This window comes from Trachypithecus francoisi, unplaced genomic scaffold (genome assembly GCF_009764315.1).
Source record: "Trachypithecus francoisi isolate TF-2019V2 unplaced genomic scaffold, Tfra_2.0 Lachesis_group20, whole genome shotgun sequence".
In the NCBI taxonomy this organism is placed as follows: Eukaryota; Metazoa; Chordata; class Mammalia; order Primates; family Cercopithecidae; genus Trachypithecus; species Trachypithecus francoisi.
Window position 1 is genome coordinate 12,354,878 of NW_022681466.1, and position 16,619 is coordinate 12,371,496.

A 16,619-nucleotide genomic window follows, 5' to 3' on the forward strand; every position below is an offset into this window, starting at 1 on the left:
GCTCCATCAGCCTCCTCCCTGGCCTCGGCCAATGCTGACTGCACCGGGACCCCACGTGGCCCGTGCCTGCCCCTTCCTTCTGGTTTCCAAGTGCTCACAGCCCCCACCCCGCAATCTCTGATTTGCTCCTCCAGGCTTCTGTGGACTATACCCTAAGGCTCCGCATCCCCATCACCTCCGCGTTTTATTGTTCAATGTCTTAGATCTTGTTTGTGCTACCCACCCTCGCTCCATCCCTCCTTTGCCCAGAGAATGATCCTCCTTCCCCTCAAAGCCCGGCTCCGTTGTGCCTCTTCCACCAGGCCTTCCTGCCCTTCACCTTCTAGCCCACTGCCAACAGGAGGAGTCACTCTTGCTCCTTCCTGCGTCACTCTGAGGCTGTGTGGTGTCATGGATGTGGCATGGCTCAAAGGTCTGAAGGGTGCGCGTTCACATCCTTCATCCTCTGGGCCTCACCTTCCTCGGTGATGCTGGGGGTGATACTTGCCTGTAGGATTGCTGGGGAATTAAATAGGACCGAGCAGCTGCACCGACAAAGCCTCAGCGCTTCCCTCCGTGCCCATGACTCACCGTTGTTATTTATGAATGAGTCTGAGTCCCTGCTGTGTCCTGCCTTGTCTGTCTTTGTATCCGAGCGAGCAGCACAGGAACTTGTATCAAGTGTCGGGTGAGTCGGGAGAGGCTTAGGGACAGAAGTCACAGCACATCAACCTTTCGTGAAGTCCCAGCATGTCAAAGCAGGGCCAGCGCGCGGAGGTGGGCAGGAGGTGCGCGGAGGTGGGCAGGAGGCGCGCGGAGGTGGGCAGGGCCAGCACGTGGAGGTGGGCAGGAGGCACACGGAGGTGGGCAGGAGGCGCGCGGAGGTGGGCAGGGCCAGCACGTGGAGGTGGGCAGGAGGCACACGGAGGTGGGCAGGAGGCGCGCGGAGGTGGGCAGGGCCAGCACGTGGAGGTGGGCAGGAGGCACGCGGAGGTGGGCAGGGCCAGCACGTGGAGGTGGGCAGGAGGCACGTGGAGGTGGGCAGGGCCAGCACGTGGAGGTGGGCAGGAGGCACGTGGAGGTGGGCAGGGCCAGCACGTGGAGGTGGGCAGGAGGCACGTGGAGGTGGGCAGGGCCAGCACGTGGAGGTGGGCAGGAGGCATGTGGAGGTGGGCAGGGCCAGCACGTGGAGGTGGGCAGGAGGCACGTGGAGGTGGGCAGGAGGCGCGTGGAGGTGGGCAGGAGGCGTGCGGAGGTGGGCAGGGCCAGCACGTGGAGGTGAGCAGGAGGCACGTGGAGGTGGGCAGGAGGCGTGCGGAGGTAGACAGGGCCAGCACGTGGAGGTGGGCAGGAGGCACGTGGAGGTGGGCAGGAGGCGCGCGCGGAGGTGGGCAGGAGGCGCGCGTGGAGGTGGGCAGGAGGCGCGTGGAGGTGGGCAGGAGGCGCACGCGGAGGTGGGCAGCAGGTGCGCGGAGGTGGGCAGGAGGCGTGCACAGAGGTGGGCAGGAGGCGCGTGGAGGTGGGCAGGGCCAGTGCGCGGAGGTGGGCAGGAGGCGTGTGTGGAGGTGGGCAGGGCCAGCGCGTGGAGGGGGTCAGGAGGCCCACGGAGGTGGGCAGGAGGCCCGTGGAGGTGGGCGGGAAGTGCTCTCTGGGTCACAGCGCAAAGCAGCACGTGCTGAACTTGATGCGGTGTAGACGTCCACGCCACATGTACCATTACCCGTGGGCCGCGGAGGCTCCTGGAAATCTAGGACGTGACATCAGATGTTCCTCCAGGGGTGTGGTCGTGCCCTCTGATCCGCTGAGGCATTTCAAGGAAAGTTACACCCTTTCCCATGCAGTTTTCCTTTTAGAAAGATTCAGCCTCAGAAGATGAATCCTTGTGATCAAACCTAGTGATCAGCTAAGATTCTTGAATCTCGGGGCCCATTGCCAGAATAACAAAATGGGAGCTTCCTGTAACCTCGACTCTTTAAAGCAATGCTTCCAATACCAGGGTTAGGGTTTCAGAAAATGCAGCTGCCTTAGGAGCCTTGTTGGCAGCTACTTTCTACTAAAACATCTCCCATTTCTCTCTCTTAGGAGTTTCCTTTAATAGCGTTTACACTCAGATTTGGAGAGTCCTGCTGCACCTGGCTGCTGACCCCTATCCAGAGGTCTCAGACGTGGCCATGAAAGTGCTCAACAGTATCGCCTACAAGGTACGTGCCGGGCGCTCCCCACCACGCTCCATCTGCTGGTTCTCGGTTATGAGTGTGCACGCGAGGAACCCCACGCGTGCCCGGGTCCACACCACGGTTTAGAAAATAAAGCGAGCTTCAGCAAACATCTTGAATCTGGAGATGTACAGTACACCCTGAACACTGTCTGTGCCGCTCCCGTGTGGGCAGGGTGCTGGATTTACTGACCCCCCGTCAAGGCAATTAGGGGAGGACTGAGGACTGCCATTATTTTCAGGATCCTCTGATGTCTGAGTGAGCTACAGTGCTGGCCCTTCTTCCATTTTTTTTTCTTTCTTAATTATTTATAAGAGACAGGGTCTGTCTGTGTTGCTCAGGCTGGTCTTGAACTCCTGGGCTCAAGGGATCCTCCTGCCTCAGCCTCCCAAAGTGTTGGGATTACAAGCGTGAGCCACCGCACCTGTTTTTTGTTTTTTTTAAGACAGAGTCTCACTCTGTCGAGACTAGAATGCAATGACCTGATCACGGCTCACAGTATCCTCCAACTCCTGGGCTCAAGCAGTCCTCCCACCTCAGCTTTGGAAGTAGCTGGGACTACAGGTGCACACCACCACACCCAGCTAATAATTTTTAAATTTTTTTTAGAGACAGGGTCTCAATGTGTTGCCCAAGCTGGTCTCTAACTCCTCAGTTCAAGTGATCCTCCTGCCTTGGCCTCTTGAAGTGCTGGGAGTACAGGCATGAGCCACCACACCCAGAGTTTTCTTCCGTTTCTGATAGCAGTGATTTTTGACTCATTCAAAACCCGTCTAGCTAATGGTTTCTTATTCATGGCCATTCTAGCTACAGGGAGCTTTCCAAAGAATCAGCTTTTGGTTTCATTGGTTTTTCTCTGTTGTTTGGCTGTTTTCCATTTTACTGATTGATGCTTTCATCAGTAAAGCTTGCTTTCTTTTGCTTACTTTGAGTTTAATTTGCTCTTCTCATCCTAGTTTCTTAAGGTAGAAGCAGAGATCATTGATTTTAGTCCTTTCTGTTTGGGGACTGTAAACTCTTCTCAGTCCCTTTTGTGAGCTCTGGGCGTTTGGTCTACCACCTTCCCGCTGTGTTTTCTCTGCCTCATGGGTTGTCAGTCTACCGTGAGCAGATGAGCACTTAGTCAAAGACTCTGGGGGCCTCCCCTGCAGACCTTGGAAGCTTTCCCCTCTCCAGTCCTCTGTCCTGCAAATTCTCGCCACCTCAGCCTCCCTGGAGCCCCGGTCTCTGTCTCCTGTTCCCTGAAAGTGCTGGGCTCACCCTCTCTGCGCTGTGGCCTGGGACTGCCTGAAACCACATGCAAGCTGGACACAGGGCAGCTGTTTTATTTCCCTTTTCTCAGGGATCACAGGCCTGCAACACCCAGCACCCAGTGTCCGAAAACAACTGTTTACGGTATTTTTCCTGATTTTCCAGTTGCTTATGGAAGTTGGATGATTTACATGGAATTATAAGTCACTCATAGCACTTAAAAAATTTTTTGTAACTTTTTGATAAAACTTGAAAAGTTTACAGAAACGTTGCAAGAAGAATGCAGGGAAAGGCCACACTCTTGCAGCCTCCGCGGTGTTCTCCGTCTTCATCCGGCCCCACTGCGGAGTTGACTTGGTATCACTCACTGCCAGGGTCTGCAGGGTTGAGGAGCCACGGCTTTCCGTCCTCGTCCATTGCTCTTTCCAAGTGAGCTATCGAGTATCCCTTCTCATTTGCTGCGGCCTTCTGGGTCCTGGCCGGCTGTCAAGCCGGGGTTCCTGCAGCTCCTCAGCTCCTTTTGCTGATATTATACTTGTGTGGCTTTCAGTTCCTCCAACTAAGTTATTTTCTGTTGGTCTAGTTATGTCTTATTCCTGACAGGTTGAAATCACCTTACTGTCTACAGTTGCTGCTGCTTCAATTCTTTTATTTATTTATTTATTTTGAGATGGATTCTCACTCTCTTGCCAGGCTGGAGTGCAGTGGCACAATCTCAGCTCACTGCAGCCTCCGCCTCCCAGGTTCAAGCAATTCTGCTGCCTCAGCCTCCCGAGTAGCTGGGACAACAGGCGTGAGTCACCGCACTGGCTGATTTTTGTGTTTTCAGTAGAGACGGGGTTTCATCATGTTGGCCAGATGCTCTCGATCTCTTGACCTTGTGATCTGCCTGCCTTGGCCTCCCACAGTGCTGGGATTGCAGGCGTGAGCCACTGCGCCCAGCCTGTTCTTTATAGTATCACAGGTAATAGTCACAAGTAGCCTATTGGCCAACTTGGAAAGATCCAGATTGTTTAATTCTGCACCGGCCTCCCCTCCTGCAGCAGACCGCTCTGCTACTTCCTTCATCACCGCGTCCCTGCTGCGGACTCTGCCGCTTCCTTCGTCACCGTGTGGTGTGGCCAGCTGCACAGGCACCTGGCGACGTTCATCCCCAGGCAGCAGGCCGTCTCCTCCGATTTCTTTTATGTGTCACTGGCCTATTGAAAATAGCCAGTCAATGAAGTTAATGTTTTCATTATGCGGTAGGAAAACTAAGAAATAATATAATTATTTGCTTTTAAACTAAGAATAGGATAAATACAAAAATAAAACTTAGGCTGGGTGCAGTGGCTCACACCTGTAATCCCAGCACTGTGGGAGGCCAGGGTGAGAGGATTGTTGGAGCCCAGGTGTTTTGAGGCCAGCCTGGGAAACAGCGAAACCCCATCTCTACAGAAGAGTAACAGGTTAGCCAGGTGTGGTGGCAAGCACTTGTGGACGCAGCTACCCGGGAGGATGAGGCTGGAAGATCCCTTGAGCCCAGGAGCTCGAGGCTACAATGAGCTATGATTGTGCCGCTGCACTTCATCCTGGGTGGCAGAGCGAGACCGTGTCTTTTAAAATAATGTCGAAAAATGTTTGTTTGCTACATATTATGGTCTGAGACCAAGAGGGGGAGGCAGTAAAGCAGATAGGAAGGAAATAAGGAAGAAAAGAAAGTCGTAAGACTGCACAGGCACCCCTGAGGAAACCACCCGTGGAGCCCCCAAGCCAGAGCAGCAGGTCCCGAGGCCTCTGAGATGAGCTGACGCCCTGGAGGATTAGGACTAAAATCATCACATGTGCCTGCCACGGATTAGGGAAAATCAGTTCTTACCACTTACCACTGCCCTTTTAGATTCTAAATAGCCTCTACCACTTTTAGTTTAAAATTTCAAGGTTGGGTTTTAAATAGCCATTTTCACTAAAATAAGTCTAAAAGCTTTTTATAAACATTGATAAATGGTTTAAGTTTTTAGAATTGATGGCCAGTTCGCCGTCTCAGCCGGCAGTTCTCTTGACACACAGGAGTGTCTGGTGGCCTCTTCTTTTCTCTTGGAGGCACAGGATGGCTGTGGCCATGAACCACCCCTGCTGTGTCCTGACTGCACAGTTGGAGGCCAGCGCTATTTAGGTTTGATCATTTTCCCCCAATTAATTTAGCTTTTTGGGTATTTTGATCATGATGAAATCAGTATTCAGCCAATTTAAGTTTATTTTTCAGTGGCTTTAGTGTATTTAACCTTACTAAAAAATTAGCCTGAATTATTTTAAACTGTAATCCAAGTGCCTAATCTTGAAATATAAGGACTATTAAGTGCATTCCTGTGGACCTGGCCTCCAGTTGTTAAATAGCTCCTCCTAGGAAGGTCTCAAGCATGTGTGGCACAGAAGCCACTGCTCTCTGCTTTGCAGCAAATGTCCCAGCACAGCCTCCACAGCCCAGCGCCCTTTTGGATTGTGTGTGACATGTAGTCTAGCTGGACGGCCCGCCCCCTCTCTCCCCGTGGTAAGGCAGTTAAGCACCTGCATGTGCCTTTCATGTTAGCAGGTTACAGCAACTCGAACACAGGACCTTGTTGTGCTATCTGATTGAGCTCCAGAAACCCCCATAAAAGTGGCATTTGCCTTCTGTGCCTGCTTTGCTGTCCTAGAATGACACACAGACCTTAAGGCACATGGCCATCACTCCAGCAGACACGCCACAGCCAGAGGAGTGGAGACCAGAGTCGAGAAGGCCACTGCTAGAGACCTTGCTATACATAGCACAATGCAGCATGAGTTTGTGTGTGTGTGTGTGTGTGTCTGAGTGTATATAAGTGTGTGTGGGTTCAAGAGTAAACATTGCTACTAAAGCATTTGGAAGCATAAATCTTTCTTGTCTTCATTTTAATTTCAAGAAATGCCTTATTTTCCTGCTCTAGGAACTGAAGGGATTAAATTTCATTTTACAGAGAAACGAGCCTATTTTAGATATTTAACTCTGGAGCCAAATTTTTGTTCATCAGAGTCTAAAACAGCCTTATTACTATGGAATGCCCCGTAGAATTCTATATTCAAATACAGACATTGCCACCAACTCTGTGTGAGAGAACCCACACAGCTCCAGAGATGTGGTCTGATTTCATGTGTGTATGATGTATTTCGATTCCCATTCCATGAGCTTGGGGTTTTCATTTTGCTTTTAGCTTCCTTTTCCCTTGATTTAGTTTTGGGGTGTTGTTTGTTTTGTTTTGAGACAGGGTGTCGCTCTGTCACCCAGGCTGGAGTTCAGTGATCCAGTCATGGCTCACTGCAGCCTCGACCTCCTGGCTCAAGCAATCCTCCCACCTCAGCCTCCCAAGTAGCCGGGACTACAGAGGCACACCACCATGCGTAGCTAATTTTTGTATTTTTTGTAGAGATGGGGTTTCACCATGTTGCCCAGGCTGGTCTCAAACTCCTAGGCTCAAGTGATTCACCCACATTTCCCTCCCAAAATGCCAGGATTACAGGCATGAGCCACTGCACCTGGCCTGCTTTTAGGTTTTTTTTTTTTTGAGGAAAATTTCAGACTATTGTAGAAGTAGAAAGAAAGGACTGATGCTCCTCAGGAGTCTGCCTGTGGCCCCAGCAGTTCTCACCCTGTGGTTTTAGGACAATGCCAAGAAAGAAACTTCAAGCCACAGGTGGTCACCTGTCAGGGCACACATGCTCATGGTCACTGCTTATATTATAATTTATGAGAAAACGTATGAGCATAAATGTACAAACTCACCTAGAAGCACTGCTGCAGCCTCTTGATGCTGTGAAGAGTGTGTGCATGCACTGGCTGCTGCCTCTATTGCAGGACCCATACCTGCAGACAGAGATGAGAAATGAGTGTACTTAACGAAAGGTCAAATTGATGGCAGTGGCAGCCTGTCTTGGAGCAGCCACTGCCATGACGTCAGCTACAGCTGGAGAGGCATGGCCAGGGCCACGTGCTCCACGAAGCTGGCAGGAGGCAGGAACAGGAGGAATCCCCACTCCCTTCCAAATTGACAGGGCAGGAGCATCATGCTCCCCAGGCGCAGCTGCAGCCGCCCAGCCACAGCTCTGGATCCAGGCATCTCTGTGCTCTTGGGGACCAGGAACAAGCAGGAACCCCACCCTCCCAGGCACAGCTGCAGCCATCCAGCTGTGGCTCCAGACCCAGCCATCTCTGTTCTTGGGGGCCAGGAGCAGGCAGGAGCCCCACCCTCCCAGGCGCAGCTGCAGCCACCTGGCATGGCTCCTCCATGCTGTCAGGGGCCCAGAGAGCACCCCTACCCCCGCAGGCTCGGAAGTGTCTACTCCCATTGCCTGGCCTCTCCCTGCTCCTGGCACCCACTTCAGTCTCGGAGCAAAGTTAAGGCTGAACCCAGGCGCTGTTGCAACCCCACCAGCTGTGCACACACTCGAGGCAGGGCTAACATGCCAACCTCCTGCTGCCTCAGCCCCCTCTGGACTTTGGGCACCAACGAGCATGGGAGGGAGGCTGAGGGCAGGGACTGAGGGCAGTTTGGCACCGGTGCCCCTTGGCACAATCAGCCTGGGTGTTGTGGATGATGGCAGGAGGCAAACAGGGTCCTGGGCGGAAAGGGGCGGGTGCCCGGTAAAGTGCCACCTTCAAGCCAGGGATGGCCTGAAGCCTGGGGGCTGGGCTGATGGACCAGGATGGGAACTTACGATGCTTTTTCCGAGCCTGCCCGTAGCTGCTCATGAATCTATCAGCACACACTTCCTCCCCTTTGAAGCCCATAAAAACCCCGGTCTCAGCCAGACTTGAGGAAACAATGGGATGACCTGCCTTGAGAGAGGAGCTACCCACTCCAGGGTCTCCTCTCTGCTGAGAGCTGAGCAGACGTCAGGAAAACCAGCTGCGAAAAGGAGCTACCCGCTCCAGGTCTCCTTTCTGCTGAGAGCGGAACACTCATCAGGACAACCTGCCTCTGGAGAGGAGCTACCAACTGTGGGTCTCCTCTGAACTGTTGTGTTGTTCAGTAAAGCTCCTCTTCAGCTTGCTCACCCTCCACTTGTCCATGTACCTCATTCTTCCTGGACGCAGGACAAGAACTCAGGACCTGCCAAATGGCAGGGCTACAAGAGCTATAACACAAACAGGGCTGAAACATGCCCCTTGCTTGCCACGTTGCAGACAAGAAGGAGAGAAGAAGAGGAGAGAAGAGCTGCGGCCCTTCAGGGAACCCAGACCTAGGAGCACCCCAGGATAGGGCTGTGATGCCATCTCTGGGGCTCTGCAGTTCCTGGTGTCTCCAAGCTTCCAGGCGCCACCGTGGTCCCCAGTGCCAGCTGCTGAAGCTGCTTGTAGTACACCTGGCCCAGCCACAGCCTTGCAGGGAGCTGACACCTCTGCCAGTGCCTAGAGCTGCCCTGCATGTGTGGCTTGCACAGTGGCTGGACCCCACATTCACTCTCACCACTCTGCACCTGGCTTGCCTTTGGCAGGTGTGAGATTCAGGCCAGCAGTGTGAGCCAAGCGCAGCCCGCCAGGCTGAATGGGCATAACAAGGCCAGTGGGCCCAAGTGAAAACTTGGGCAAAGGCATCACCAGTCACAGAGGTTTCTGGCTGGCAAAGCAACACCCCAAGGATCCCATGACATTTTGATCTACTTATAAGATGAAGACCTAAGTGACTGATAAAGAAAATAAACATTGGCTAGGTGCAGTGGCTCATACCTGTAATCCCAGCACTTTGGGAGGCCAAGGCGGGCAGATTACTTGAGGCCAGGAGTTCAAAACCAGCCTGGTTAACAGTCTCTACTAAAAATACAAAAATTAGCTGAGTGTGGTGACACACTCCTGTAGTCCCAGCTACTCAGAAAGCTGAGGCACAAGAATTGCTCGAACCCAGGAGGCAGAGGTTGCAGTAAGCTGAGATGACACCACTGCACTCCAGCCTGGGTGACAGAGCGAGACCCCATCTCAAAAAAAAAGTAAAAAAGAGAGTGAAAATAAAGATTGAGATACCCAGGAAAGCGTATGCCAAAAGCACTAAACATCCTAAGCCTGACACCTGGCTTCATGCTTTCGTACTGTGAGTTACTTATGGATAGGTTTCTTTTTTTTTTTTTTTGAGACTGAAGTGCAGTGGCGCGATCTCAGCTCACTGCAACCTCCATCTCCCAGGTTCAAGTAATTCTTCTGCCTCAGCCTCCTGAGTAGCTGGGATTACAGGCACGCACTACCATGCCCAGCTAATTTTTGTATTTTCAGTAGAGACAGGGTTTCGCCATGTTGGCCATGCTGGTCTTGACCTCATGGCCTCAAGTGATCCACCTGCCTTGGCCTCCCAAAGTGCTGGGATTACAGGCGTGAGCCACTGCAGCCGGCCATGGATACATTTCTTTTAAAATTACACTGTCATGCCAGAATTTTCTCTCCTCCTACTTGACAGCATCTCTTAGAACCCAGAGAGCCCGGTCTGTTTGTCCCTACCCTCTGTTCTCTCAAGCTGCCTGAATCGTAAGGATTTCTTAATTCAGCATGTTTGCAATTAGCTTCTAGACCAAAGTAGTTCTGCACTTGCTAAAATTGTCTTTACCTCTGAAATTCTCTGAAATTTCTCTTCCAGTGATCTCAGCCGATCTGCATATAGATATTCTGATTTCTTTTTAATCTCATCAAACAGCATTTCCTTAACTGAGATGGACAGTTCTCTGTTGTCGCCGTTATCCCTCCCTCTAGAACCACACCTCTCTGAAGCCATCGGGCTCTCTCCCAGCTCAGGGCCCCTCCGGGAATCATGAGCTCTACCTCCAGCCCCTGAAGGCCGTGCTGCCCGTCCCAACCCTGCCTGGTTTCACTGGTGACCTGCTGCGTGGAAGTGTCCAACTGCCTCTCCCACCAAGCCACGGGTGTGCACACCCTCTGCATCCTCAGCGAGCTTTCGCCTCACCTGTCTTAGTTCCTGCACCTCCACCCAAAGGAGGGATGCTCAGAACAGTGGGAAGAGCCGCCCCAGGAATGTGGCACACCAGCAGCACTAATGAACAGCCTGGACACATGTCACGTCTACGGCTTGAAAGCTTTTCATGTGCGTGCTCATTCCCCTCCCTGCAGACCTGGGGAACGAGGGCAGCATCAGCCTGGATTAGCTCCAGAATCAGACGTGGCCCTGCCTTAGAGCCACGCTGCCTAATGCCGGCCCATGGGCCCCTGCCCAGCTAGAGCAAAAGCACCCCTGGAGAGCCCATCCAGACGGAGATGCCCTGTTCCCCTGCAGAGATGCAGACTCCGGCTCTGGGGTGGTGGCCAGGAATCTGTTCTCCATGAGACTGTTCTGTGCAGCTGCAGGCAGCGGCTGCCCCACAGGCACCCCCACAGGGGTTCATAGCCACGAGGCACTAGGCTGGTTCTTAGGGCCTGAGGCTCCTTCAGGCAGGGACAGCACCAGCTTTGCCCTGAGCCCCATTCTAGCTCTGCTGGCTTTCAGCCAGTGACTTCATGCCTCTCAGCTTGCATCTCTCCATGTCTAAAACTTAAAACTGGGATCGTGGTACGACCCCCACCCCACTAGGGCTGTGGTAAGAAGTGCAGAGCCCTGTCCCTGTGCCGCCCGGATGCAAAGAGGGATCTACACAGCAAGTGCATTGTCGGCACCCGTGTCTGTCGCCGTCACCTCCTTGGCCGTCTCACCATCCTCTGTGGAAAAGGGGCCACAGCAACTCCAGCACCTCCCGAGCCTTCCCTCACGCCTGGCTCTGAGGAGGAAGGGAGCTGGTGGGCTGAGACACCGCGGCCTCCACTGCCGTGGAGTTCTCTTCCCGCAGCACCGAGGACTGAGGCGCCGTGACGCCGCGTGAAGCGACTTAAGGCTTCCTTTGTAACTCCTGGGCGACTAGCTAAGAGGCACCATGTTGCTCTGATGGAATAATACCCAGGACTGACTTCTCCAAAGGAAGAGGTCGTAGGATGTATCTAGGAAACGCAGTTTGCAGAAAAATGACTTGAAGAAATAGCAGCACACGCTTTTGCAGGGGCTTCTTCTCCCCCACCCAGCAGCCCGCAGCCTCTGCGCTATTCTTAGCCCCAAAGTGCCTCTGGATAATCCTCTGGGAATCCCTTTTTAAGAGTTTCTCACACATGAGTCCAGATCCTCGATATAAAATTAACAGGAACATTTCTGAAATACTCCACTTCCTCCCAAGATAGAGCAGCCAGAAGCTGACGCTGGCATCCGCAGCCCCGACTGTGTCAAGACCCAGTGGGAAAATGCACTGTCCACATCTCTGAAATGCACGGTATTTTTATCTGCATTGGCTTGGACCCCCCGTGTCCTTGTGAGGTGGCACTCCCGGAACAGGAGACAGTCCCCGCTCCACCAGCTGCACACAGGCAGGGGTGGATAAAAGATGCCCGAGACTCCATCTTCTGAGAGTGTTTATGTGTACACTGGCCCAAGAGAGCATCTGTGCTGAGAATTTCACTGTTAGCAAAGTCCTATTTGCCACCGCTGAAGGTTGGCTTGGGGAGTGGAAGAATGGCCCCGTCTTGTAGCCATCACCCTGACCATCTCACAGCTGCCATCCTCTCTGGACTCAGACCTCCCTAGAGGGCGTGTCTGCACACCCTAGACCACTGCAGGCTGTGAGCAAGCTGGGGTTCTGCGGGTGTACACGCTGAGAAGGGTACGGTGTCCTCGAGGCAGGCCTGGGCCCACTGAGGCTATATGGTCTGCACTTAGCCCTCCAGTTTGCACCTCCAAACCCAGCCTCTGCCGGCGCTGTGCCTTCTCTATTCACCCTTCCTGGTGCTGCGCTCTCTAAGATGGTGGCAGGGACCATCAGAAAGGACTCTCCCTGCTCCTCCTCTGCCCCTGCCCCTGCCCCAGCCGCGCCCCGCAGCCCCTGCTCGTTGAGCGCCCTGTCCTCACACCGACACCGCAGGCAGGCAGGTCTGCCAGGTCACCTCCGAGGGACGTGCTGCTCATGTTCACAGTCTTGGCCCCACATCCAGCGCAATCAACACTGAGTAAATCTTTGTTGAACAAATAGGAAGTACACGGCTAAAAGAAGGCTTCTTCCAGGCTGACACCCCGTGGTCACTACACTAATCGGCCGGCGGGGGATGGGAGGGGATTCCTGAACCAGGTGTGTGTCCATCTCTCACGAGATTTCCGAAAGTGATAGAAAATTAGTTTTGTGACAGCAGCCACAGGTACAAGCCATGTGAAAGCAGGATGATCTCGTAACCCCAGGGGCTGCGAGAATTCCTGCCGAGGCCAGGATCAGTTCTCTTCCCAGAAGAGTGGACACAGCAGAGGGTTCGTCACCACGGCTCCCACACGGTGCTCCCGCGGGCGCTTCCCTGCAGGGTGGCAGGGGTGGGAGCTGCACAGACCCCAGGCAGCTGAGCGGGACACCCCAAGGCTCCTGAGTCACCCGCCTCAGCCCAGCAGCGCCTGAGCCTTTGTGCTCCGTGAGCGTCTGAGCATGTGTGGGTTTTGCTGAAGGCTTCATTTCAACTCCAGAAGTTTTCTGTCTTCCCCGTCACCTCCCACTGTTTTTCCAGACATTTTGAGAAAGCACATAGAAAGTTCAGAGTCGAAAACTTGCTTTTCTCTTTTTAGACTTTTGGAGGGATCATATGTCTGGCAGGTTTTGTGGGATGGTTGTGTGTGTCTAGGACTGGCCAAATAGTTTAATACCAAAACAAAACAAGTTCAGAAAGAACAACTCTTGTCGTTTATAAAATAGGAACATTGCTTCAAGACGAGTTATGTTTCCATTTTCTTGCTATTTGCGTTTTGAAGGAAAGGGCGATCTGGGAAGCGTCGATGTTACATGCAGGATTGTTTTGTTTTCCTTGGTGTTCTGTTGGCTGAATTGCAGGTTCAAGGTTCCTCACTTCTAAGTGAATAATTAAAAGCCGTGAGACACTCAGCTCTTGGGGAGGCCGAGGCGGGCAGATCACGAGGTCAGGAGATCGAGACCATCCTGGCTAACATGGTGAACTCCTGTCTCTACTAAAAATACAAAAAAGTAGCCAGGCGAGGTGGCAGGCGCCTGTAGCCCCAGCTCCTCGGGAGGCTGAGGCAGGAGAATGGCGTGAACCCGGGAGATGGAGCTTGCAGTGAGCCGAGATCACGCCACTGCCCTCCAGCCTGGGCGACAGAGCCAGACTCCGTCTCAAAAAAAAAAAAAAAAAAGCCATGAGACAGTGCAGGCTCCACGCGGATGCGGATCTGCAGGACGGGGTTCTGTCTGACCGGAGCGCAGCCTGGGATGGGCCGGCGCTCAGGGAATGGCTCGTGCCTGCGGGATCGGTGGGCACCTTCACAGAGCAGCTGGCCCCGTCCTTCTGATCACAAAGGAGATTGCCCCGGCACCATCAGGCCCTTCCAAACGCACACAGCCTCTGGAGTCCAGAACCCAGTGGGACCCACGGCCCCCGCGTTGCGCAGCGCATTGAGAACAAAACCACCCTGAAGCAGCTGGGCCCTCACGAGGTGCCGTCGGCAGCCGGGCCGCACACGCCCTGGCTTGCATGGTTTCTCACAGATGCTCACTAACGCCGAGAGTTGGTCTCCAGATCCACAGAAAACCTGCTTAAAAATTCAAAGCAAAACCACTTACCCCCTGAATGCCAGGGCTCAAGCTGGTACAAATCTTTTTCTGTGGTAGAATTTCAAGCCCTGCAGGTGTCTGTGGCAGGAGGCTCACAGAGCCCAGGGTCTCGGCTTCATCTGCAGATGGCTGCATTGAAGGGGTGGTTTGGAGCCTCATGCTGCCCGCTAGGCTGTGCCAGCTGTGCACCACCCTGCTCCCCACCCCCCCGGGAGCAGCCGTCCCCTCCCCCTGCCAGTGTATCCCTCCCCAGGGCAGGTTTCAGCCATGTCTGCCCTGGAGATGAAGGTACCCCGTCCATGCAGCGCGCCTGGCACCACCCATGTGCACCCATGGGGAAGGATGACCACAGCCCCTTGGCCAGGGGGGTGTTAAGGGCAGTCTTGAGTTCCAGGCCCCATCGCAGCCGAGGCAGCAGAGCCCATTTTGCTGCTGGAGAGAGCCCAAGCCCCCTGCAGGCTTTCCCTGATGCTGCTGCACCCTGGACAGTTTCCATGGCCTCCTGAGGAACACGGGGGTGTAAACAGTGGCCTGCGTGGAGGCCTCGGGCTGTGGTGGCTTTCCACCCCGTGCCCACCAGCCAGGTCCTGGGTAGATGAAGCCCTCCCTGACCCTCCACAAATGCCATTGTCACCCAGTTCCGGAAAGAGCATGGCTGGTGGATTCTTCCCGGGCCTCAACTCACAGCCTCTGACCCGAGAGCTGAGGTGTTGGGGAACACCGGACTCAAGGCCAGGACGGTGCAGAGGCCCAGCCTCAGGCAAGGGGGAGGACCCTGAGGCCGCCCAGGAGCCGCCCCTCTGGCGGGAAGGTGAGGAGGGCGGGCCTTCGTCCGTCTCAGCGGCTTCAGGCCCTGACCCCTTAGGAGCCTCAGGCAGAGCTTCCTCCCCAGACGTCCCGGCTCCCATGGCCACGCCAGGGCTTGCCCAGCGGGTGCGTGTCCTCTAAGAGTAAAGAATATGCCCTTGGAGCTTCAGGGTTGCATTTGGGGGAACCCAGCTGGGACCTTCCACTGCTGTTGGTGTTCCCTTGGCCAAAGGCCTTTTCTGGGACTGAAGCGGCCCCATGGCGGCCACCAGCCTTTGCTTCTCATGGCGGCCTCCACGGAGCACGTCCCGTCTGACCTTCACGCCCCCATGCCTTCGCCCCTAGGCCACCGTGAATGCCCGGCCGCAGCGCGTCCTGGACACCTCCTCCCTCACACAGTCGGCCCCTGCCAGCCCCACCAACAAGGGTGTGCACATCCACCAGGCGGGGTAAGTGCCACCCGCTCAGCCTGTGGGTCCACAGTGGTGACCAGGGCCCCACGGCTGAGCGCTCCCTGAGCTGGCCTCCCCATCCTCCTCCTTCCCCGCCCTGTCTTGGCTTCGTGTCCTCCCCCCTCTCTAACGGGCGTTCTCTTTCCCTTTCTCCCTCTGACACCCCGGTACCCTGCCTTGAGTTCTCCCCTATCTTGAGAAACCCTTCATTTGCACATCGTCTCAGCAAAAGTTGAACTAAGCCTGGTCTCTGTGACCTTTCGGAGTTCTTAAGAGGGGATCTAGATCTCCGAGTGGGTAACCAACAAGTGTTTGCCCTCAGGACGTGGCACTGCTGTGCGCTGAGCTCGCGCATCCCGGCCCACTCAGCTCTGAGCTGGTTTCGTGCTGTCCACACCGCCTTCCAGGGTGCTGGAGTTCAATGAAGGACACCCCTGCCCCCTGCCAGGCGGGCAACTGAGCAGCATGGACGGCACCAGCAGCTGGTGTGCCGGGCGACGGAGGACACCCTGCTGGTGGCACCTGGGAGGGTGCAGGTGGCCCAGAAAGTGGTTCCATGTTTCCTCTCGAAGCCCCAGACTCCGCAGAAAATGCAGTGTTTGTTTTTCTCCCAATGGCAGGGGCTCCCCTCCAGCGTCCAGCACCAGCAGCTCCAGCCTGACCAACGACGTGGCCAAGCAGCCAGTCAGCCGAGACCTGCCTTCTGGCCGGCCGGGCACCGCAGGCCCCGCGGGGGCGCAGTACACCCCTCACTCCCACCAGTTCCCCCGGACACGGAAGATGTTCGACAAGGGCCCAGAGCAGGTACGGAGCCCCGGCTGCCCCGTGGTCTGGACGCTGAGAGCGTTGCTTCTCAGATGGGGGCTCATGGCCTCAGCCTCAGGCTGTTTACGTCACCATGGGATGGGGCAGGACCCACCCTGCTGTCCTGGGTCTGTGGGCCGCTCTCTGCCTTTGCAGACCTGGGCGCTGGCCCTTGGTCGTGCACCCCTCTGCCTGCACTCTTTAGGAGGACTGCCAGGTGTGTCCGGTTCTCCACCCCTGGTTCTGGGTTCACCATTCTTGGCAGCTTCCATGTAACGAAACAGAAGCGTGGAGTTACCCGGCTCTCCCCTTCCTGGGCATACAGCACTCTGCGTCCCCTGAGGGGCAGACGCACTGCAGAGCATTTATTCTGAATGTGTTGTCTTTTCTGTGAACGTCCAAGTACACTGCATAAATAGGTGCGCTCTCTTTGCCTTTAACTAAGTTGAAAAAGAAATTTCTGGAGAGAGGAATGTGTGCTTTGTTTTGCTCGGGCTGT

The 16,619-nt window shown here is 54.8% G+C and overlaps 1 protein-coding gene across 5 annotated transcripts in view; it reads left to right on the forward strand.

The window, feature by feature from the left end:
• The window catches only part of RPTOR (regulatory associated protein of MTOR complex 1), a 418,953-nt gene that overhangs the window by 358,328 nt on the left and 44,006 nt on the right, over positions 1-16,619 (forward strand). For all 5 annotated transcript variants that reach the window (XM_033182532.1, XM_033182531.1, XM_033182533.1 and 2 more), the window contains 3 exons: positions 2,062-2,180; positions 15,210-15,313; positions 15,937-16,120. In XM_033182532.1, coding sequence (XP_033038423.1) covers positions 2,062-2,180; positions 15,210-15,313; positions 15,937-16,120 — 407 coding nt within the window. The remainder of the gene's footprint in view (positions 1-2,061; positions 2,181-15,209; positions 15,314-15,936; positions 16,121-16,619) is intronic.